Source organism: Gopherus flavomarginatus, chromosome 3 (genome assembly GCF_025201925.1).
Source record: "Gopherus flavomarginatus isolate rGopFla2 chromosome 3, rGopFla2.mat.asm, whole genome shotgun sequence".
Taxonomy (NCBI): domain Eukaryota; kingdom Metazoa; phylum Chordata; order Testudines; family Testudinidae; genus Gopherus; species Gopherus flavomarginatus.
The window spans coordinates 237010888-237036057 of NC_066619.1; the positions used below are offsets into that span (position 1 = coordinate 237010888).

General features: G+C 38.4%; 1 protein-coding gene across 2 annotated transcripts in view; it reads left to right on the forward strand.

The window, feature by feature from the left end:
- GABRG1 (gamma-aminobutyric acid type A receptor subunit gamma1) overlaps nt 1-25170 on the forward strand; it is a 67955-nt gene that overhangs the window by 20201 nt on the left and 22584 nt on the right. For both annotated transcript variants that reach the window (XM_050947808.1, XM_050947810.1), the window contains exons 2-4: nt 1351-1499; nt 8100-8167; nt 24469-24689. In XM_050947808.1, coding sequence (XP_050803765.1) covers nt 1351-1499; nt 8100-8167; nt 24469-24689 — 438 coding nt within the window. The remainder of the gene's footprint in view (nt 1-1350; nt 1500-8099; nt 8168-24468; nt 24690-25170) is intronic.

Below are 25170 nucleotides of genomic sequence, written 5' to 3' on the forward strand. Positions count from 1 at the left end.
TAATTAATGGTAGCCATTGTCTCTTTGCCAAGATACATTTTATGACTCCCATAGTTACTGCTAAGAGAAGCTGGGTGCGGTAATATCTTTTAATGGACCAATTTCTGTTGATAAGCGAGACAAATTTTCGAGTTTACACAAAGCTCTTCCAATAAAAGGTATTACCTCACCCATCTTGCCTCTCTAATACCTTGGGATCAACATGCTACAAGAACACTACATATGTCAGAGTGGTAGCTGTGTTAGTCTGGATCTGTAAAAGCAGCAAAGAATCCTGTGGCACCTTATAGACTAACAGATGTTTTGGAGCATGAGCTTTCATGGGTGAATACCCACTTCGTCAGATGCATGTAGTGGAAATGTCCAGGGGCAGGTATATATATGCAGGCAAGCTAGAGATAATGAGGTTAGTTCAATCAGGGAGGATGAGGCCCTGTTCTAGCAGTTGAGGTGTGAAAACCAAGGGAGGAGAAACTGGTTTTGTGATTGGCAAGCCATTCACAGTCTTTGTTTAATCCTGAGCTGATGGTGTCAAATTTGCAGATGAACTGAAGCTCAGCAGTTTCTCTTTGAAGTCTGGTCCTGAAGTTTTTTTGCTGCAGGATGGCCACCTTAAGATCTGCTGTAGTGTGGCCTGGGAGGTCGAAGTGTTCTCCTACAGGTTTTTGTATATTGCCATTCCTAATATCTGATTTGTGTCCGTTTATCCTTTTCCGTAGCGACTGTCCAGTTTGGCAGATGTCCATAGCAGAGGGGCTTGCTAGCATATGATGGCATTCATTACATTGGTGGACGTGCAGGTGAATGAGCTGGTGATGGTATGGCTGATCTGGTTAGGTCCTGTGATGGTGTCGTTGTTTAAACAAAGACTGTGAATGGCTTGCCAACTACAAAACTAGTTTCTCCTCCCTTGGTTTTCACACCTCAACTGCTAGAACAGGGCCTCATCCTCCCTGATTGAACTAACCTCATTATCTCTAGCTTGCCTGCATATATATACTTGCCCCTGGACATTTCCACTACATGTATCTGACGAAGTGGGTATTCACCCATGAAAGTTCATGCTCCAAAACGTCTGTTAGTCTATAAGGTGCCACAGGATTCTTAGAACACTACATAGTTACTACTATCAGTTTGATGTGCTTTGATTAGAAACCCAGAGCAATTTCCTTGAATTACGTGGATGAGTAACCATCAATTAGATGTAACTATGTGCTGGCACCAGAATACGTTCAAATCTTTATTCTACATAATAAGTAGACTGCCATGTTTACTCTTTTTATCATTTCATTCTTCAAGCAGTGTGTATTTTGTTCACTATTTTTCTTCCCTCATGTTTCATTGAATCAGTGCTGATAAAGCAGATGATGAGGATGATGAAGATCTAACAGTGAACAAAACCTGGGTACTTGCACCAAAGATTCATGGTGGAGATGTCACTCACATATTGGATTCCTTACTTCAAGGCTATGACAGTAAACTTCGGCCAGATATTGGGGGTAAGTTCATCTCACATATAATAAATAGAAAATATGAACAGAGAATGCAGACACTGCATGGGTTTTAATGAAATGGTGGCAAGTAGCTGTTTAAAAGTCAACTGTTCATTAATTAATGTATCAAGCTAGATAAACAGAATATAAATAACATGGAACGTGAAAATAACTTTCAACTTTCTTTATAGCAAATACAATAGAAATTGTATATCTGTTTTTTTTGTACTATGTAAAGTATTGAAACTTTTAAGGCAGGATCAAATAGGTAACAAATTACTGCAATTCCATGTTTGTTTTTTCATTTTGCTATTTTAAATGTAATACCTCTGGTCCAGGTGAATATAGCTGGACAGCTTGGTAATAGTGACCATAATATAATTAAATTTAGCATCCCTGTGCTGGGGAAAACACCACAGCAGCCCAACACAGTAGCTTTAATTTCAGAATGGGGAACTGCACAAAAATAAGGAAGTTAGTTAAACAGAAATTAAAAGGTACAGTGCCAAAAGTGAAATCATTGCAAGCTGCATGGAAACTTTTTAAGGCACCATAATAGAGGCTCAACTTACATGTATGCCCCAAATTAAAAAAGATAGTAAGAGAATCAAAAAAGTGCCACCATGGCTAAACAATAAAATAAAAGAAGCAGTGAGAGGCAAAAAAAGCATCTCTTACAATGTGGAAGTTAAATCCTAATGAGGAAAATAAAAAGGAGCATAAACTCTGGCAAGTGAAGTGTAAAACATACTGGTAATTAGAAAGGCCAAAAAAGAATTTGAAGAACAGCTAGCCAAAGACTCAAAAAATAATGGCATTTTTTTAAAGTACATCAGAAGCAGGAAGCCTGCTAAATGACCAGTGGGACCACTGGACGATAGAGATGCTAAAGGAACCCTCAGGGATGATTAGGCCATTGCAAAAAATCTAAATGAATTCTTTGCATCAGTCTTCATGGCTGAGGATGTGAGGAAGATTCCAAAACCTGAGCCATTCGTCTTGGATGACAAATCTGAGGAACTGTCTCAGATTGAGGTGTCATTAGAGGAGATTTTGGAACAAACTGATAAATGGTAATAAGTCATCAGGTCCAGATGGTATTCACTCAAGAGGTCTGAAGGAACTCAAATGTGAAACTGCAGAACTACTAACTGTAGTTTATAACCTATCAGCTTCTCTACCAAATGTCTGGAGGATAGCTAATGTGATGCCAATTTTTAAAAAGGGCTCCAGAGATGATCCCAGCAATTATAGGCTGGTAAGCCTGACTTCAGAACTGGGCAAACCGGTTGAAAGTATAGTAAAGAACAAAACTGTCAGACATATAGATGAACATAATTGGTTGGGGAAGAGTCAACATGTTTTTTGTAAAGGGAAATCATGCCTCACCAATCTACTAGAATTCTTTGAGGTGGTCAACAAGCATGTGGGGAAAGGGGATCTAATGGATATAGTGTACTTAGATTTTCAGAAAGCCTTTTACATGGTCCCTCATTAAAGGCTTTTAAGCGAAGTAAGCTGTCATGGGATAAGAAGGAAGTTCCTCTCGTGGGTTGGTAACTGGTTAAAAGATAGGAAACAAAGGGTAGGAATAAATGGTTAGTCTTCACAGTGGAGAGAGGTAAATAGTTGTGTCCCCCAGGGGTCTGTACTTGGACCTGTCCTATTCAACATATTCATAAATGATCTGAAAAAATGAGTAAATAGTGAGATGGCAAAATTTGCAGATGATACAAAACTACTCAAGATAGTTAAGTTGCAGGCAGACTGCAAGGAGCTACAAAATGATCTCACAAAACTGGGTGAGTGAGAAACAAAATGACAGATGAAATTCAATGTTGATAAATGCAAAGTAATGTACATTGGAAAACATAATCCTAGCTATACATATAAAATTATGGGGTCTAAATTAGCTGTTACCACTCAAGAAAGAGATCTTGGAGTCGTGGATAGTTCTCTGAAAACATCCACTCAATGTATAACAGCAGTCAAAAAAGCTAACAGAATGTTGGGAATCATTAAGAAAGGGATAGATAATAAAACAGAAAATATACTGACTCTATATAAATTTTGAATACCATGTGCAGATCTAGTTGCCTCATCTCAAAAAAAAAAAGATATTGGAATTGGAAAAGGTTCAGAAAAGGACAACAAAAATGACAACATATGGAACAGCTTCTGTATGAGGAGAGATTAATAAGATTGGGACTTTTCATCTTGGAAAATAGACCACTAAGAGGGGGATATGATAGAGGTCTATAAAATCATCACTGGTGTGGAGAAAGTAAATAGGGAAGTGTTATTACTGCTTCTCATAACACAAGAACTAGGGGTCACCAAATGAAATTAATAGCAGCACAATGCACAGTCAACCTGTGAAGCTCTTTGCCAGAGGATGTTGTGAAGGCCAAGACTATAGCAGGGTTCAAAAAAAAACTAGACACATTCATGGAAGATAGGTCCATCAATGAGTATTAGCTAGGATGGGCAGGGATGGTATTCCTAGCCTCTGCTTGCCAGAAGCTGGGCGACAGGGATGGATCACATGATGATTACTGGTTCTGTTCATTCCCTCTGGGGCACGTCGTTGGCCACTGTTGGAAGACAGGATACTGGGCCAGATGGACCTTTGGTCTGACCCATTATAGCCATTCATATGTTCTTATGGATCAAGGCTCCTTTGTTCTAGACTTTGTACAAATGCACAGAAAGAGGTGGCCTTTTCCTGAAGAATTTACAGTCCAAATCATGATTTTCAACCTTTTTTCATTTCTGGACCCCTAAAATATTTCAAATGGGAGGTGCAGAACCATTTGGAAATCAGATATGGTCTATGTCCCTCCAAGGATCCATGGACCACAGGTTGAAAAGCACTGGTCTAAATAGATGAGACAAAGTCTGAGAAGGGAAACAGAGGCACAGAATGGTGAAATAACTTGTCCAAGGTCACTGGTAGGGCCAAGATTGGAGTCTAGGTTTCCAGACTCTCACGCCAGTGTCTTATTCATTAGTCACATTGCCTTTCTGTTTCTGAGAATCTTTTGTCCCTGAATTAAGCATAGGTTATCACACTGTTTCCTCTCTCCATTGTGTAGCCTTTCTCTGTCCCTCTCATTCCAATATTCATGAACTTTGCTAACTGCTTAATAGCCACTTAGTTTGTTTATATGTTCATTATTACTAACTTATTTGTTGTTTGTACTTTGACATGCTTAGAGCATAAAGATGCTATTCTAAAACCATATTCTGTGCTAAGCATACTACTGCTGGTTTCTACATGGAAACAAGGTTGTATAAATCCAAATTACATACAGACATTACCTTGTGAAAGGTTTTTATTATTAATCTATATACATTAGGAAATCAATAAAGTGCAAGTGCGGTAATGCCTTGCCTTGCTTTTTGTTTGTTTGTTTCAGGGATTTTTTTGGTTCATTTGGCCCTCCTGAGTTTACAGTGCTCCATGTTGTTCCATCCTTAGTCCCACTTGTGATGAATTTGGTCACAGAGACCCCCTTGGTACTGTCACCTTATGTGCTGGAATTACCTCTGAGCCCATTTTCCTGCCAGCTTGGGACTTCCAGAACCCTGCCTTGTTGAGCCAGGCATGCTAGCCTGCTGCAACACAGACCCAGAGTCTGGTGCACACCCCCAAAGCTGCAGACATAACTGAAAGCAGCTCAGCAGGTTTCCCATCTCCAGCACTCAGACACCTAGTTCCCAATGGGATCCAAACCCCAAATAAATCTGTTTTACTCTGTATAAAGCTTATACAGGGTAAATTCATAAATTGTCCACTCTCTGTAACATTGATAGAGATGCACAGCTGTTTGCTCCCTGGATATTAATCACTTACTCTGGGTTTATTAATAAACAATGATTTTATTAAGTATAAAATGTAGGATTTAAGTGGTTTCAAATAATAACGGCCAGAACAGAGTAAGTCACAAAGCAAAATAAAACAAAATGTGCAAGTCTAAGCCTAATACATTAAGAAACTGATTACAGGTAATATCTCACTCTCAGATGTTCCAATGAGCTTTTTTTTTTCACAGACTAGACCTTTTTCTACTCTGGGCCTAATCCTTTCCCCGATACAGTCCTTGTTAGCTCCACAGACATCTCAGTTGTAAGCAGGGGTTCTCTCATGACTGGCAGCCCCCTTTGTCCTGCTCCACCCCTTTTTACAGCTTTGGCACAAGGTGGGAATCTTTTGTCTGTGCTTGTCCCCACTCCCGCCTCATCAATTTAAAAGTACAAGGAGTAAAATGGATTCCAGTACCGTGTGACATGGTCACATGTCACTGTAAGACCCCTAATCTCCATTCTTCCTGGGTTGGCTCACATGTACACAGGAAGGTGTGCAGGTAAGTAAACCATTTATAACCAATTGTCCTGGTCAATGGGAGCCATCAAGATTCTAAACCACCATTAATGGCCCACACTTTCCATAATTACAATAGGACCTCAGAGTTATACTTCATATTTCTAGTTTCAGATACAAGAATGATACATGCATACAATTAGGATGAATATATTCAGTAGGTTAGAACCTTTCTTATGAGACCTTACAAGAGACCTTTTGCATAAAGCATATTCCAGTTACCTTATGTTCACACCCATATTTCCATGAAACATATGGCGTGTAATGTCACACCATGCATGCTCAGTTCTCAAAGTGACAAAAGCATGGATTGAGATGGTTGACATTTTCAGAGCTTCCAATGTGAATTAAAATGGAAAAAATAAAGATGTTCACTGTTTTCATCACTCCCCACTCCAGTCTTTGTTTCCTTCACCCTCATTTTTGACCTGTTCTAGACAGGCACTGCCTAGATCCAAAAGAAAAAGTGTCACTCCTTGTAGAAGACACATGGTCCCGCTATTAAATGGGCATGCATGAGCAAAATGAGATTCACAAGGATCCTCAAAATGCAAACTTGCAGTATGAAAGGAGGCCACACTCCCCTAGTCAGAAGCCTTTACTAGATGTTTTCCCCTTCTTGCCAGCTTTACTTCTGTCTTGTTTGAATTGAGCATCCTCCATTCTGATGTCATCTAAACTCTGATCTCATTCTGTGATTAGGTTATCTATTCTGCTGGATCAGCTGCAATGGGAGCTTTGCCAATGATTTCAGGGGAGCCAGGATTTCACCTCATGTTTCCTGGCCCATTTAACAGCACCCTGAATGCATTGAACAGGAGGAGGTAGACAGATGGAACCTTGTGGCACCTCACACAAGGACCCTTATCTCATGGATCTCTCTCAAACCAGAAGAGGCCCATTCTAGAGACCACAAGTGTGCCCACAGTATCTACACAGCCCTTCATCACGTCTGTACAGCCATGTCATATGACCTCAAATGTTCTTTGGACCTGAGAAAATAGAACTTCACTTGGGTCATCGAGAAAGTGGAAAAATTTAGTTCTATATTAAATATTTTCCTTGTGGCTCTTTTCCCTTTCTGCCCATAAATCAGCAGAGGGACAAAGGGGCTTCATTTTGAAAATCTTCCAGCCCACACCCACTACATTTTTATTCTGCCCAGTCCTCTTGGCTAGGGACAATGATGCCACAGGACCTTAATTCTTCCTGCCCTGTTGTGAGGTGCTGCATGACATGTCCTCTTCCCTTCATGTGTATCTTCACGCACTCTGCAATATGAAGTAGAAAAAGCAAAAATTCATAGTAACAATGTTTTAAAAAACCAATAGATCTATTGCTGAGTGCTGGCATCTCTCACTCTCAAATTCCCATCCTATTAACCAGCTGAGGGAAGGTACTGCATCCATCCTGTGACACCTATACAACAGAATACCTATATAAGGCTGACAGGTATTTTAAGAGACTATCCAAATAAATTGAATGCAATTATCCTTCCTCTTTTAGAAGATGATCTCTTTAAAGAAGCTAGTTTTTGCTGAACACTTTAGACTGTCTTCCTTGTATTATGAAATGAAAGTCATTTAAATGTTGAATATTTTAAGTGTTCTAAATTTTGTCTATAAAGTGACATATTGATCTAGCTGATAAGAATTATTAATGCATCTTCAGGTATGTTTTCATTGGAATATAATTACATAGACTGAAGAAAACTGGCTAAAAGCCATTTTATTATTCCTACACATCTTCAATAAAAATTGACAAATTACACTGAGATTTTTCTCTGTGCAGTATGTAGACATGTTTACTCCTAGACCTGATGGATTGCTGTACACATGATTTTTCCAAACATTTTCTTCTTTCTGTTTATGATTCAAATTTTATTTTGATGGATGAATCTTTTCATTTTCTTCCTCCACCTGACCTTTTTCCATCACTGCTTCATATAGTTACAAAACATATCAGAAAAAGGTAAATTTTTCCAGTATGAAACAAAGATTCATGTTTATAATTGTCATTTAATGACAATGAAAAAAGGGAGTTATGTTTCATGTGATTCTGTGGACTGTGGTCAAAAGCCAATCTTATGCAATGACTACTCCTTCTGTATTTGATAAGAGGATCACTTTTATTCTTATTTTAATAAATATAAGTTATATTAACAGCATACAGTATATAGAGTTGATTACATATGTAATTATTATGGCTACTCTTTTGTTTAGTGAGAACTACGGTAATTGAAACAGATGTCTATGTTAACAGCATTGGCCCAGTTGATCCAATCAATATGGTAAGTCCTGATTGAGTGAAAAATATATTTGGATAAATAAGAATTACCACCAGCTTTATTCAGATTAATGCCTTTAACTCCTCTAACTTTTATCCAAGTCTGGTGTACCCCTGTAGTGTTAAAGAACATTTATATTATGTTTTTAAATTGAATTATGATACCATTATGACAGAAGCTGAAGATTCTCTGTACTTTCATGAATTTCAATTTTTAAAGTACGTTGAGAATAGTTTTCTTATTAAAATCCATCACCAAAAATGGTAATTAATGAAAAATAAAACCCCATGATCTACCAAACATAATGCATCAGCTTTTCAGCTGAGATAAATCAGGGTAGTTCACTAAAGTCAATGGAGCTTTGCTGGTTTACACTAGCTAAGGATCTAGTCCAATATTTTAGTATTCACCAGTTCAAATCTTAATTCATGAAGAAAAATAAGAGTTGAGCTGGCACTTGTGAATTAACAGTAGTTTTATGGAGTAATTTTCATAAGGATGGAGAGCGGGAGAAATATGAAACTGCATTTTTTTGGCTGTTCTTACAACTCTTAGGTAGTCTCACCAGGCCTTCTTCCATTGGTATATGTTGGTGTGTCTCAACTGATTTCAAGGGGGTATGCTGATGTACACCAGCTGGAGGACTATTTAAAAGGAACTATTTTGTAAAAGATTGAAGTAACAGCATTCTTGATTGATATTGGTTGTATGCAGTTTCTTCAACTATTTGCATTATTTTACTTTTACAATATATGTAGTTTCTCATGAAAAATATTGGCAGCTTAAACAGGAGTCAGTGTATGCCATCCCCTGCAAAAGAGTCCTCTCTATTGGCTGTTGCTCCTGATAAGATGAGCTGTTAGCAATCCTTGCACTCACAATCTCTGTCCCCAAGTTCATGGATCTGGCCCCTATGCATGGATGAGATCAGCTCATTGTACCCTCTACCCTCATACACACATGTCCCACATCAGACAAACTCTTGCATTCATACAGCATGTGAGTACTTAAAAAGGTAAAGAACGTGCACATTGCAGTGTTAGAAGTTTCTGAGCTTTTTATAAATGTTTACCTTAAATGATTATAAAGAGGTCCAGTGTTTTTGCACATAATGATTTATCATGGTCTATCTAAACACAAGCTCTCAAAAAGCAGGAAATGTATGCGTTGCTTACATACCAAGGTAATAGGTGCCTTAGAAAAACCTAAAGTAGATGGTATGACCTATGGCCAAGGATATATATTTTACCCTAATAGCCTTAAAAGCCCAAAGGCCTCTGGCATGAACTGCAGGTACTGTCAGGGCTATATGGGAAGGAATAAGTGAAAAGCCCCTGAGAGGGGAGAGCAGAGGAGCAGTGGGGAAGTGGAAAGCTATCCGATCTCCACCCTCCCTGTAGCAAGCTTCTGCAACCCCATCTGTCTGCCTGTTGCAGCCTCCTTTCACCTCCACTCCCCACACCTAGTTTCCCTCGGCAGTCCCTGAAAGAGTTCATTGTGGCAACAGCGTATGTGGCTAAGCAGCATATGTGGCTAAGCAGCCACCTGTCCAAGGGTGTAGCAAATAATAGCAGCCTCTTCTGTCAAACACTAGCATCAGTGGACAGCAATCTAATTTAAGTTGTTGGGTTTACTGTGCAGATGCTGGATGTAGTGTTGGTGGCCTGTAATATACAGGAGGTCAGAATAGGTGGCCTGGTGGTCCCTTCTAGCCTCAAACTGCATGACTTTATAACTCCTTCCCCACCGTCTGTATTTGTTCATCTGTCAGTGCTCTTATTGGGTCAGATTATGATAGATGCTTGCTACTGGTTCAATAGTATTTCACACCATAAGCAGTCCCATTGCAGTCAGTGGGGCTACTTAGTGGAGTAAGGTGTGTGTTAGTGTAGTAAGAGTATCACAGTCTGGCCCTGAAGAAATCGCCTGTGTTAACGTTGTACTTTTTCTGCTTTGGGCCCAGATTATGATCTTCTTACTCATATTGTTGAGCAGTTACTAGCTAGAGTACTCCACTGAAGTCAATGCAACTGTCCATGTGGGTAACCACTGACCAGTGTAAAGGTAGGTGGGGAGAATGTTGCAGTTTGGTCCATGTCAACTATAGGCTCACTTATTTATATGAAATAAATTAAAATCACCATCCTCTTTTGTTTATGAAATATACTAACAGTGTATGGCTTCGGGTCAGATATCATGCATTTCATTTAAAAAAAAAAGTTTATGAAAGGAAAAACTACTGATACTGGAGACAGACAAATCCACCCCGCTAACAAAACAAAACAAAACAAAACAAAACAAAACAAAGCCCTTTTGTTCCCCATACGTTTTTAATATCAAGGGAGAACTAACTAAATATCACAGATATGGAAGCACTGTAGCCCGAAGTTTAGAAAGACATCCGTAAGGCTTTGCCTGTTGGGTTTCTTGCATAAGTTTACATGAATATATAATTCAATCAAACATTTATATCCTCAATGAAATAGAGAAATATTCACCTAAAAATGTGCAATTGTATTAAAAAAAGGAAAATATGTTGTTATAATAGAAAGTATAAAACTGGGAAAATGCAGAGGTGTAAGGGCAACAATGTTTCACAAATATGTAACCCACATCTGCTCTGTGGTCCTTTGTCTCCCTCTATTGGTGGCTGAGGTTGATGAGCCTGCTATAACCTTACTTTTCAGTGCAGACAACAGAGGCTCATTGTTTCAGGTCCCAAGTTCACAGATTTGATCCCCACTTCTATTGACCCACCCATGGACATTACGTTGCAAGTATATTTACACAACTTCATCTGAGTTGCTGTAATGTCTCCCATAATGTTTTATCTGGCATAAATAAAATATAATAATCTTGATTTTTTTTTAGTTGTTACTACCTTTTCCTCTCTTTATCTGCTATTGTTCTTCTTTCATGACTCTTTTTCTCTTTTCTTCTATCCTAAAACCAATAAAATGGTTAGTTTCCCTCTCCTAGTTTCTCCATTCTCCCTCTCCTTACACAAACATCTCATTCATCGTCATTCCATACTCCAGGCCATGATTAGGTAAAGAGGATATCTCTGCTCCTGGACTAGGTTGATTTCAATGTGAAGGAAGACTCTAATGTGCCGAGTTGAAGACAAGGCTCCACTTTGTACTCTCAGGGCATCTGTTGGCTTTTTTGTCAGCCTCTGCTGTGCAGTGAGTGGCAGACTTCACTTCTGTTAGGAAGGAGTTAACAGAGAAGCAGATTTTTCTTTCAATTACTGATTTCAAGTTAAACACCCAAAATTCTACAGTTTTTTCAGCCAGTAAGTCTCCAGATTTGGATGCTAATATACTGCAGTTAGAATGGTGTTTGGAGGATGCTTTAAAAATACTTTGTAGCTTTGAAGTGTACAGTCCATATTTGAATTAAGATGTTGTTATAGCTTCTGAAAAGGATGGTAATACCTTATCTTCTAAAGCCTTTTAAAGTGCTTTTGGTATTTAATGCCAATGAAACTGGGCTGATCATTGACTGCAAGAAGCACCAAGTTGAGCTGCATGTAGACTGCTGGTTGTGCTCTAGCGGTGTAAAATATGTGAATTCAATAAAATTGGACAATTTTTCAAAACCTTCTATAACTTAGTGGTACACAGATGTAAAGAACACACAAATGAAGAAATTGCACCTCTTTCATATATACACTTATATATACTTATTGTTACATGTAACATATTATACTACTACCCTAAAGAGATTAGAGCAAAATAACTTCTGTATTGTTTCTAGTTTGAACATTTTGACAACAGTTTGTATATCATCAGTTTGTTTCCACTGTATAAGCAATTAGTCTACTCTGAAAAGCAAAAGGGGGATGGCAGGGGAGGGGAGTTTATAATATTTTAAAGGCATTATTGTAAAACCACTAAAATTGGAAGGCATAATTCACGACGATATTTATAAATAACGTATTTTGGAGAGTTGTGGTGTCCTATTATTTAGTCTGGTCGTATGACAAAATATAGTCAGAAACAGCTTTTTTGTAACAGAATATAATACTGAAGTAGTATGTCATATGAGTTGCTGTTTCTGAGCTAGTTTGATAGAAGGATGTATATTATGAAGAGCAAATCAATTACCTTTCTGATTTTAGTCTTTGTCCCCTACTTCTTCTACCTGATGAACACGTTTATACTTGTGTGGAAAAAGAGGCTGTAAGTGTATGTGAGATATTTGGTAGAATTTGTCTTTGATTGCACCATTTTGTAGGTGTTGGCTGCCAGGATTTAATTTACTAAAGTTCTACATAAATTTTAAATGGTGTGGACATGATAATCATTCTCTTGTGCCTAAAGGGTAGTTTCAGACACCATATGGTCTGTGAGTATCTACAGACACCAGGTGCTTGAGTAAATACTTTACTTGTACTGTACGTGGACAAATCTGTCTAGTCTTTGGCATCATACAGTAGACACACAAGATATGGCTAAGAGCATTTTGAATGACCATTGCCCTGGTTACAGCAGTAAGTTCTGCTGAGGCACAGGTCCTGTCAGCATAGAACTTAAGCCCAGATCACACAATGAGTTTCCCGTTCTTATCCCCATGCAAGCCCATCTATGTGTAGATCCGCATAGGGGGTTCAGATGATAGAATCCTTTCCTTCTCCCAGACAGAAGCCAGGTACAGAGCCACATTATGTCTGCTAGTACCAGTTTGAAGTAGTGGAATTGGCTATGAATCTAGTGGATCTGCATAGTCTATGGACTTTGCTGGCTATCTCTGCTCTGTCTCTCTCCATGGAGTGAGCTTTTGTGTAGCACTGCTCCAAAGTGTGCAGGTGATACAAGTTCCCGAGCAAAGACTTTCTCTGTCCTTTCCTGCATGCAGTGGAACTGTGGCAATCCCTTGCTTTTCAGTTTTGGAAAGGCCATGCAAGAGGCATGTTACGGTGATTGAAGAGGGGCGTGACAAGCTCCCCATACTTCTTTAATACCATCCTTGACATCCTGTAATTTTTGTTAATCCAAAACTATCATTAAAATCAATGCATACTCACACTGCAGTAATGGGAGTTTTGGGGGAAGGAATACAGGAAAAGTTCCATAATTAGGAAATGCAGTTATTTTACAGAGCCAAAAGGCATTCTAGGCACTTCACAGCACAGATAAACCACATATGGTCCCTGCCCCTGAATTATGCACAATCTAGTTTCACACAGGATACTATGGAGGGGAAACAAATAATGGAGAGAGAATGGGGTAATAAAGACAGGAGACACTTTAATGAGATTGTATAGTTACTCACTAATGGAAAGTGCACATAATGATTGTGGAAAAAACTTTTTGCTTACATGTTTTTGATTAAAACTGTATAAAAAAGAAAAATCTCTATCTTGGCTGACTCCCACATCTTTAATATTTAGGTAACAGTTTTGGATCTGCTTCTGTTTTAGTGTGGTGGTTATTTTTTTCTTGAATGTCAATCAAGATGGCACTATTTATTCAACTTTTAAAGTATATTCATGGATTTTTGGTTGTAGAACTTCTGACTAGAATACATTCCTGTAATTATACTTTAGTCTTACAGTTTCATTTCCTTATTATTCCTGAACTTGACTCTCTCTTTTTTTTAGCTTGTGTAACTTCTGTGTGACTCTTGCTAGTTATCCATTGAAGGCTCCTGTTACAGCAAGCTAACAGCCATACTTTGAAGCAAAGCACCATTATTTTTAATAAAGAGCAAAAGCACTGGATACGTCAAAGATTCACACGGTACATCAAACGTTGCTTCACTAGGCATAGGGAATGTCATGGGCAGTTGTAAGGCTTGGTTTTTCTCATCTTATTGCACCATTCATTACTTTGATCTGTAGTACTTGCTGATGGTTACCTTTAAATATCAATTTTTAAATGCCATTTTTATTTCACTAAGAAGCAATACTTCATTTGTAAATGTTGGTGAGGCTCATTTCCCTGTGGCTGATAAGGTATAAATGCATCGATATAGATTACTAAGCATTGCCCTTTATTTGTCCTAGTATAGAATGCTTTGTAGTTTGGTGCATTGGGAATGTGACACAGGATTTCAGTTACTTTTCCTTTTAATGCCTTTTAAAGAACAGAAACTTGTTCTGTTAAAATTCAGTTAAAGTATCATACAATATACATTAAACACATCAGAATAGAAACAGTTTTGGTCAGAAAGTACATTACCGTAGACATTCATTGTTCCTATGCTGAAAAATGTAACACCTAATATTGCATCACTTAATTGTAATTGAAACTGGATGTTATTGAATTAAGTGTTCTATTTAATGAATGTAAAGTGACCAGTATAAATAAAGAGTGATACTTGGAGAGAAGTACTGTAGCTATTTGTATTAGTTGTAGGGAGTAAGGGCCTGATCTTGCCTATGCTTTAGGAAAGTACTTCAGTTTACACATGTAACTAGTCTTATTGACACACACTGGTGGAATCATCTACAGGAGGAGTTGAAACACACGTAGGAAAAATGGACAAATCTATTCTAAATAAATACATTTGTATGGTGTAGTGCCCTAAACCTATTCTTAAAAAGTAAATTATAGTTCCAGGTAAGACACACAAGAAATGTATAATAAATAACTGTCCCAGCACAGCAACTCGTCATCTATTTCCAGAGCTATTTGAACCCTCCAGGTTTTGGCTCATGATGAGTTTGTGAACTGAACAGACATTGAGAGTGAACCAATTCCTAAAGCTTTACTTGGCAGCTTTGCTTGGCGGTTGGAGTGCAATTATGTCTAAGAGGAACATGCCACAGTCAGTAGAGTCTCTTGGTTTGGCATGGTGAGGGAGAGAAAAGGGTGGTGGTGAATGAGGCTTACTAAGATTCACAGGTGCAGATATGCATATAACCTGTACCCATATATGTAAATTAGTCAGAATTTGGGGTGAGGATTCTAAACTTCTAGATCACTGAATCCAAACAACTTATGTGGCTTCTATTTGCATATTGTATACAATTCTCTCTGTAGTTTTTCTCCTATGACAGTATGTCTTCCATAATGCTCTACTCTCAGGTCAGGTCAGCAGTGCCAACCTTTGCTCAACTCTGGAAACCCCTTCAGCTTTTAAAGCTCTAGCCCCTCTTTGAATTGAGCTAACAGAATACAGTTTTCTCAATTTACTTTTCTTAATAAGGAAAGGTGGATTTTTAATATTTTTTGTTCCAGTCAGCATTATGTGTGATAGCTGATTTGTTATCCACATGTATATATGATGTTTGCTGAAATTATATATCTATATATATGTAAACAATGAGTAAGCAGATGTCTAAATACTACTTTAGTAAGCTTGGCAGTTGAATTGTGCTTTGCTCTGAAATGTACTTAGCTTTAGAATCCATATGCCTACTAGTATTAAATTATTAATCACTGTTGTTTTATAATTTCGCATGACCCTATAAACATACACAGTACTGAACAAATATCAGTTTACTTCACATTTTCTGTACAGGCATTTGGGTATTTCACAGTAGATTCAATTTATTGCTCCAGATCTTGCATTGCCATTGCTTTGCCTCACATCACAGCTATTGTAAAGTAATGCAGAACTTTCATATCCACTTATAGGAAGATTACCACAGTATATGAGGATCTTCCAGTTATGCAGATCCTATGCCACTCTCCCTTCCCATGGCTGGTGCAAGGGATGTGGCTGGGAGAGAAAAGGAAAGGAAGTGTCTCTAAGGGAACTTTTGGACAGTTGGCACAGGCTAAAGCAGCTTTCAGGGATTGAACTAGAACTGGTGCAGAATGGCAATGTCATCTTTGCATCCCTCTCCCAAATAACATTGTGCTCTTCTCAGCCACCACTGAGCATCTGGGCAATTGTCTCTTAATAGACTTACTATCTACAGGAGTTGATCTATTTATGGTTCCGCAAAGTTTTTATTAAAATGCCCTTCAGTGGAAGGAATACCCTGATTTGTGCATGCCATCTATGAATCCTTTGATGTATGGCTTTTGTCATTTTTAACACTGTATACTTAGGCAACTTTATGCTGTAGTGAAATTTTAAAGTCATATATATCCAACCAGCTCAGTTTTGACTGTCTGTCTATAATATAACTCTGCTGTTTAAACCACAGTTGGCTTAGTTTTTCCATATCTAAAATGATCAATGGATAATTAACAAATATATGGTGCTAGATCCTCCACTGATATAAACTAATATAATTCCATTGACTTCAGTGGAGTATGCTGTATGTATACAAGCTGAAAATTTGGCTCATGCTAGCTTAGACATCTTAGACACAACAACAATGTGAATAGCCAAACCATCACCAAAGACATAGAAGGTTTTTGTTTTGGTGTATTAATGTTTCCTGGCTTTCCAATATTTTATATATATTTCAATTATTGACATATATCTACACTATTACCTATATCTTTTAAAAAAGTATTTGAAATTATTAATGAAAAGATACAGTCTTGGGAAATGGAATTCCACCTGGAAATCTGCTGCTTTTTTAAGCCATGTTTTAATATTTGCTATTAAACATAAGTATCAAATTCTGCTAATTCTATACAAGACCATATGTCCCTCTTCATAGTCTTCACTCCCCTCCCTTTCTTCTATCCAATTCTGCCCTACCCTCAGGCTACTTGGCTGCACTGTGGTAATTTTTTGTGTGATTTCAGATCAGCCCCTTTCTTGGTGATCTGTGGGACAGACTCACTATCTTTCATTTCTTGTACCATTTTTAACACTTTCTGAGCTATCCCCTGCATTGTCAATTAGACAGTAGATATTTTTCAAAATATATCCCTATACATTATTACTACTTCCTAGCCTTCCTGTGCAAATATTGCCTTTTGATGTTGTGTTCGAGCTGTGAGAATCATCCTACCAAACTTAATTTCTATTAGGTTTTCACATTATCATGCAATAGTTACTTTTACAGTTCATCATGCCTAACTAACATTTAAAATACAGTTTGAGATCCTTAGAAGAAAGCCTGTGTTTATGCCATCATATATACATACTACTCTAATCGAGAAGTGATGATTTCTCATTGTGGCTGCATTTGTGCACCACAGATGCTTACAGTAAGTACTTTGTTTTTTAATTTCTTTTTCTTTGCTTATTACTTTTGGTTGAATCTTATACATTTGTATTACCATGTTTTGTTTTAGGTGCTGTGGAAAGTGCATCAATGACATTTTACTTCAAACAGTTTTTTTTTTGTTGGCTTAGCATAAAATAATTTAATTAGGTTTCTTTTTTTGAAGTATCAATAAATATCTGTACATTATAGATCAAATCTCATTTTAATAGAGGTTACCTCAAAATGAATTTTGAAGCATTTTTGAGATTTTACAGCATGATTGAATCTTGTGCGTTTTGTTCCCTTAAAATTTGCACCCACATCTTTGTACCTTCAGCTCAATTATGGATGATTGGGCTGCTTGAGTCTCTCTAGTTAGATGATAATGGGTGTAACTCAAGAAGTCAGAGGTGCAGTTACTCAGGTTTACAGGTCACTGATGTCAACCACAAAAAGGGAAGATGAACCCTAGCCCTTATCAACATTCACCCCATGGCTCTTTGTGTATTTTCACCTTATGATGCTGTTTGCCTGATTAGCCTTCTCTTTCATTGCTTTGAGGTTTTTATAGGAATGGCAACAGTGGGCATACTTATGTTTAAATGAAAAGCAATGCATCACTTTCAGCAAGGGAACTCCTGTGTGTTTAAAACAAATAAATAAAACCCAAACTCTCAAGTGCCATAATTGCAGGAAGTGCTCTAATAAATATTTTAGGTAGAAAAATAATTAACAGTCATGATTTTTATTAGTAGTCTCTAATTTATACAGATGAGTCAAAATAATTCTTATTTATTTATTTATACAACCACTTGTCTGTTTTTTCACATTCATAATGGCCCAGATTAGTGTATACATCAGATGTAATAACAAAGAATATGAATTTATCTGCTGTATTATTACAATTTAGGGAGTCAAATGGACTTTTTCTATACACTTCTTGTGAATATGTCATTGCAGTATTATTTCCATTGGCCTGGCATAGGCTCACATGACAGCCTATAGTAAGATCTGTTAATGGGAATTATCTGATTGGTTTAAAGTTTCCAACCATTGATGAAACGGTGTTCTGTTCAATAAAGTTCCTACAAGCCCCGGCTGCCTCTCCTCCCCATCAACACAGTATCAAAAATGTCAGATTTGTAGGTCAAAATGTATTGCGACTTATTGGGCTTCCCAGATCTGGCCTAAGGGCCCTAAGGAAATAACCAAAAGTGTTTGCTGAAACAAGTAATTTAACTTCAGCTTTGGTCCCAGGCGTGGGGATCTGCTGTTGATGAATCCATTGCTAAGCCTGAAGCAGTTCCCATAGGTTTTAAAAAGGGAGGCTTTAAAATAACTCACCAAAGAGAGCAGCCACATTTTGGAACTTTTGTTAGAGTAGCTATAAATGAAAGACTGCTAAATATTTTAATACTGGAGATCTTGCTTGAAAGCCCTTGCTTACGTGCAGGTAGAGGGGTGTGTGTGTGTGAGAGAGAAAGAGAGAAAATAAGTGCTCACGGACAGAATGCTGGTGAGATGCTGATAAAGCAGCTAATGCTGATAGCTTTATTCCATGCATTCCTTCCTCTTAGCTCATATTTTCACTAGTTTGTATTTGACTGCCTTGATCGCTTAACCCTTTTATCCCCACACCAAACTGTGTCTGTGGAATTTAGTAATAGCTCTCCTTATTGATAAGGACAGAATGCCAGTATATTTTCTTCAACTTTCCTGAAGAAGAATAAAAAATTTTCTCTCTTTTTCTTGAAAACTCTTTCTTTCAATTTAAGTTTTCAGCCAGAGTCAACCAAAGAGGGCAATGACCTCTAGAGAGAACTGAGCTGAGGTGAATCAAATGGGTTTTCTTCTTCATCTCTGCAGTTCTTTTGAAGCAAGCTGCACTCCAGACCTTTGCTGAGTCTTCATCTCAGGCTTTGGCTGAAGCAAGTCTTATGCTATTTCTTGGAGTTTTGGCTTAGGGAAATATGGTTGTATTTGTGTTTGTCCCATAAATAATCAGGATATTTTTACTCTTAATTTCCTGTTTTCCATATAAAATACACTCCAATTAGCATGCTGCTCTCTCTCACGGATCCATGGAATTAGGTCCAATGTTGCACAGCAGTGAACTATTCAGCAACAGATTATTAATTTTGTTGTATTATATTTTATGCATTAGGTTGTATTTGAAAGGGGTAAATGCTGCATGCAAGGTGTTAGCAAAGTTGTGCCCTTTTTTAAAAAGGGGGAATAGTTAAGTACCTGTGCAATTTATGACTATGTCTAGAATTGGTATTCAGAGCTAAAATGTAAGATAATATAAGCAGCTAGCTTGGTTCAGCCGTTCCCTTGCTGGAAACCCTGTTTTTCTTCAAAATTGTCTAGTAGTTTTTCTTCCTTTTTAACCTTAATTTGTTGGGGTGGTAAGTGTTGTGTGCTTGAAATTTTCCTGCTCTGGAGGGTTTGACTGTAATGTTACTTTGTCATATTTCTTTTTTGCAGCTCTGCTGTGAAAAGTGAATATTTAAAATGGCACCTTCTTACTCTCCTGGTCTGCTCCTTTTGTATATTGAAAACATCATCTGCTGATTCACTCACCTAGTGACTACTTTTTACTCCTGTTAATGCTGCAGAGGCAGCTCTAGAAGAGGGAGCTGGAATCTGTTATTTTCATATGAGTCTTCAAAAGAATTACTTACTCAGTTTCAGTTAAACTTGTGCAGCCCACTGAAGTCACTTGAGGGGGGTAGGGAAGTTCTCCATTGTTTTGTGTGACCATTTACACTAGTGCAGAGTGAGTGCCAAAGGCTGGCTGCCATTCTGACTTGGCAACATTTTGCATCCACTTTGAACTGCTGTACCTGACTACACAAAGCACAGGCAAATGGAGAGTCAGGCTCTGTTTTGCAGGCAAAATTTAAAGACAAAGGGGTTGCACAGACATAACTGGTGGCCTAATTTGACCTCTGGAACCACAACTGCTGGTGTTAGTAGCTGTCAGGAAATAAATCAGACTTTTAGATCCAGATAATCCCAGGTCAGTCTTCATGATTAGCAGTTACAGGCCCCCAGTATCCTCCCTCCCACCCTTTTCCTTATACACTGATAATTTTTGAACAGGAAATCACTCAAGGACAATAAGCAAAGTTCCACAGTTCCACTTATTGGCAGAGCGATTTTTCAGAAAACAGAGACACTTCAAATCGTAATTGTGTTTAAAGTCTTTGCAATTTCTGACCAGATTGTGGATATGATTGATATTTGTTTCACCCTATGTAAGGGGCCAAATAGCTATTCCACCACAGGAAAAGAACAGTGACACGGAGGGTAATAATTCCTTCCTTGATCTCCCCCTCCTTGATTCACAAAGTCAGTGACTTTTACTGCTATGCCACCCTCATGCTAGCTCAGCTGTGCAGGTTGGCATATGGGGCAAGGGAGGGGGAAGAGAGTAGGGACAGAGCATTCTCCACACACGTGGATCCATAGAACTCTTCACAGGGTGGGATAGTGAGTCAGTTCTTATATTCCCTTCTTCTCATTCATGATATAAAAGGGCAAGTCACTGTCTTTCCCTGTATCAGTAACTTAACATCTTTAAACTGTTATTAGGGTGACCAGACAGCAAATGTGAAAAACTGGGATGGGGGTGGGGGTAATAGGAGCCTATATAAGAAAAAGACCCAAAATCGGGACTGTCCCTATAAAATCGGGACATCTGGTCACCCTAACTGTTATAGACATAACTTGTTCCAAGTGTGTTATGTTATAATTATTCAGCTGATATTTTGTTTCCCCCTGGGCTCTTTTCCTACCTCTCTTTTCTGTGTTTTCTTCCATTCATCCCATTAGCCATGGAATCCTCTCCTTGGTTTGTCTGCCTTGTCATCTCTGCCCCCTCAAGGCACTTCTGAAAACATATGTCAAAGTTCAGGGCAACTGCACTTATATTCCCCTCCATGGTCCCTCACGAGCACTGACTCTAGGCTCCTGGCTCCTCAGCAGTCACCTCTCTTGGGCAGTGACCAACATTTCACTCCATCCTCAACAAGGTTTTTTTCCAGGATGCACAGTTCCCTGACTGTGTTGTGATGTCTACAGCAAGCCAGCATCTGCACTTTGCTTTCTCTTCAAAGGCTATGAACAGCATAATTGCCAGCAGTTATAAGTTACCCCAAAGTCTTTTTTAAGCAAGCACATTTATTCTTAAAGTGAAAGCACTGCACAGAAAACCTATTAAAAACAATAAAAGAACCTACACACATTCAAATGAACTTACCAGAGGTCAAGCCCAAGAGCTCTTGTCAGAGTCATTTACTGAAAACTCCACAAAGGAGTTTTTCTGTGGTTACAACAGCCTTAGCTCAGAAATTCATTCTTGTATGGGCCATTGTTCAACACAGTCTTTTGAAGTTCATATCACTTCCAACTGTTTGCATACCATCTTCACCCCAGAGAGGTTACATACAATCCCAATCCACTGTAATACATAACTGTTGCTTATAGTACAATGGACTCCAAAGATCTTACATTTAACTCAGTAAGGTTTTTTTTTCAGAAAATTGCCATATCTGCCACAACATACTTAATCAAAAAGACCTTCAAACCCTAGTTCTCCCGTCAATGAAATGTGATCTTTTTTGTTATATAGTCAACTAAACAAAACAAACATCCAGCAGTTGAAGAGTAGAGTTAGCAATATGTGCCAAACATCATGATTCAATCATGTGTCTTTTTCCTCCACCCTAGGTTGCAAAAGCAACATTTGAAAATTAGGAAGTGCCAGAATTAAGATTGCCCATGGAACATTAATTCTATTCCCTTGTGTACATGCATTCTGATACAATCTTTAATTACATGATCATATAGTATTTTTCCACATGTCCCCCTGCTTCATTCAATGCACACGATGGACAGTGCTCAGGGAATGAGACAGCTGCTCCATATTTTTATCATCATCATTCAATTAGTAGTCCCTGCCGTATTTACTGTACCCCATCCAAAACCTGCACTGAACACTGAATCATTCATTTCCTTGTGGTCTTTTCTATGACGCTCATTGCTTTTGTCTCTGAGTGTTTCACAAACACTAAATTTAATCTTAACTACCTTCTGGGACACAAGTATTAGTATCCCCATTTTGCAGAGGGGGGAATTAAAACTAAGACAGTGATTTTCCTGAGGCAGTGAATCAGCAGCATCTCTTATTGATCTTATGCTTTATGTTATTAGATCTAGGAGAGGCCAGGTCTCCAGCTGGTGTCAATTGGCAATGGCTCTATTAACTTCAGTGAAACTGTGGCTAGTTTACACCTACTGAAGATCTGGCCCAAGGTTTTTATTTAGCAAGTATAGTTTCCTTCTTCCTTCCTTCCTTCCTAAATTCTGGATGATTTTTATGCTGCTGAAAACACATTGAACTGAACATATTTTGGGTATATTAATTTCTTAGAAAACAAAGACATTAATCCCTCTGCAGTCAGTTTTACTTTTATATGATCGACACTGTATCTTGTTTTCTGGACAGACCAACATTTCGAGGCTGCATTTGAGTGGTCAAATAATTGAGCACTACACACGTTAGTGAAGTCCACTGTAGTTGATAATGCCTTCCTTTTTCATGGCATTGAATTCTATGCAAGACAATTTATATTATATAATAGGGCAGATTGCCCCTCCCAGTCAAAGCTGTGGTGATTTTCGCCCACCCCTCCCCTGTCAAAACTAGCACCTGTACAAGAGACCAAAGCCAGCTGCATGAAGACCCTGTGCCCCTACACAGGGTCAGTGCCCCCCCCCACCCGGTCACACTCCCTGTGGCTACAGCTGTCCCTGGGACAAGGATAGAGAGCTGTGTGGAAAGATACATGTCTACCCTGGTCTTCCAAGTCTTCTTGTTCCCCAGAGCAGACTTTCGATGCACTGAAAGCCTGTGCAAGGTCTCTGTGGGGAAAGAAACACTGTTGCAGACACTTCCATGCATGTATGGTCCCTTCCCCATGGGGCTCAAGGGCCTAATATGGTCCTGTCACAGTAACCAAACTCTCCTCAGGGGAAATGATGTCAAGTTGCTCCTTTGTCTTAAGTGTAGAGCAGCCCTGAAGGATTTCCAGGGGAGGGATAGCTCAGTGGTTTGAGTATTGGCCTACTAAACCCACAATTGTGAGTTCAATCCTTGAGGGGGCCACTTGGGGATGTGGGGAAAAATTTTTTCTGGGAGTTGGTCCTGCTTTGAGCAGGGGGTTAGACTAGATGATCTCCTGAGGTCCCTTCCAACCCTAATATCAACAAAAAAAACCAAGTCTAACAGAGCAGTAAAATTTCTCCCCTCCCACACTATACAGTTACTATTGTCATATGAAGATGCAGAGTGAATTCTCTAATGAGAATCCTGGCTTCTTTGGATTTTTTTTATTACCATTCTTCTGTTCTGGACATAAAACATCTACTAAGGAAAATACTTTCCATCAAGATAAAATGTTACGTACAGACTGAAACAGATATGTGATTTTCTTTAACACGGTTTCCTTCCTACTATGGACTTCTGTCCTTATTCAGAGAGTGTTCATGACCAATTTACATGGCAAATAGTGAGGTTTCCCTTGCTGCGTGTTCATGAATTTTTTGAACTGTGTTTAACTTGACTGGTAGAAAAATTCCATAATTTTTGTCATGAGACATACATGGAAATGTTGAAAAATGACCACATTTTACCCATGGGAAAACTTTTCACAAAATGTTCAAGATAATGAAAAAAAAAACAACCAAAAACTAAAGAACAGGCCTAGAAACTCTGATCTATCCAAGTATCAGAGGGGTAGCCATGTTAGTCTGGATCTGTAAAAAGCAACAGAGAGTCTTGTGGCACCTTATAGACTAACAGATGTATTGGAGCATGAGCTTTCGTGGGTGAATACCCACTTCGTCAGACGCATGTCTAACCAAGTTATGCTTGGTGAAAGAGTAGTTCTATCTGCATTGTGAGCCTTGGGGCTGCTCTAGCTCACGTCTAGGTACTGATGGTCCCAATTGGCTGTTCTGGCAACTGATTTAGTCATGTTCCCCATTCCTCAGTTACTCCTTTTAAATCAGAAGCTAAAAGTGCTGTGCACTCCTCAAGCGCTGCAAAGGAGTCCATAGCAGAATGAAGGCACTGACCTTAAGTTTAACTTTAAAAAAAATATTTGGCATATAGGTTTTGGGTGTGTGTGTGTTTAATTATAAAAAAACTATATGGTTGTTTCTCCTTTTCTAGGAATACACCATAGATATAATTTTTGCCCAGACTTGGTATGATAGTCGCCTAAAGTTTAACAGCTCAATGAAAGTGCTTATGCTTAATAGCAATATGGTTGGAAAAATTTGGATTCCAGACACTTTCTTCCGGAACTCAAGAAAATCTGATGCTCATTGGATCACGACTCCAAATCGTTTGCTTCGAATCTGGAGTGATGGACGAGTATTATATACTCTGAGGTAAGGGCTCATTAACTGGATGTAAAGGAGCTCTTCATTAATATTTTCACTCATTGTTATATTCTGCAATCCATTACAATTAAACCTCTGAATTTTACAACTTTAAAAACAATTGCAAATGACAGAAATAAATGCATCATCATTAATAAACAAAATATTGTGAATGGGACTTGGAAAGAATTATAGTAAAAAGTAACTTCCAGGTCCCTTTTGCTTCCAAAGTTCAGAGGCTCAGAAACAAATGTGGAGAGGAATTAGTTGTGACTTAGTCAAGAGGAACATAAAATATATGCTGTTGTAATATACTGCCCAACAAGAAATTAAATCAGGGCAGGGGGTAGATTTGTTTTTATTTAGATACAAGAAGACAGTAAAGATAAATAAGATGAATGTAATGCAATAAGCCAGTACCATGATTTGTGCTTAACTCTTGAAATGTCACCACTCCAGCTGTACACTGGACAGCAGACTTACTGGACTG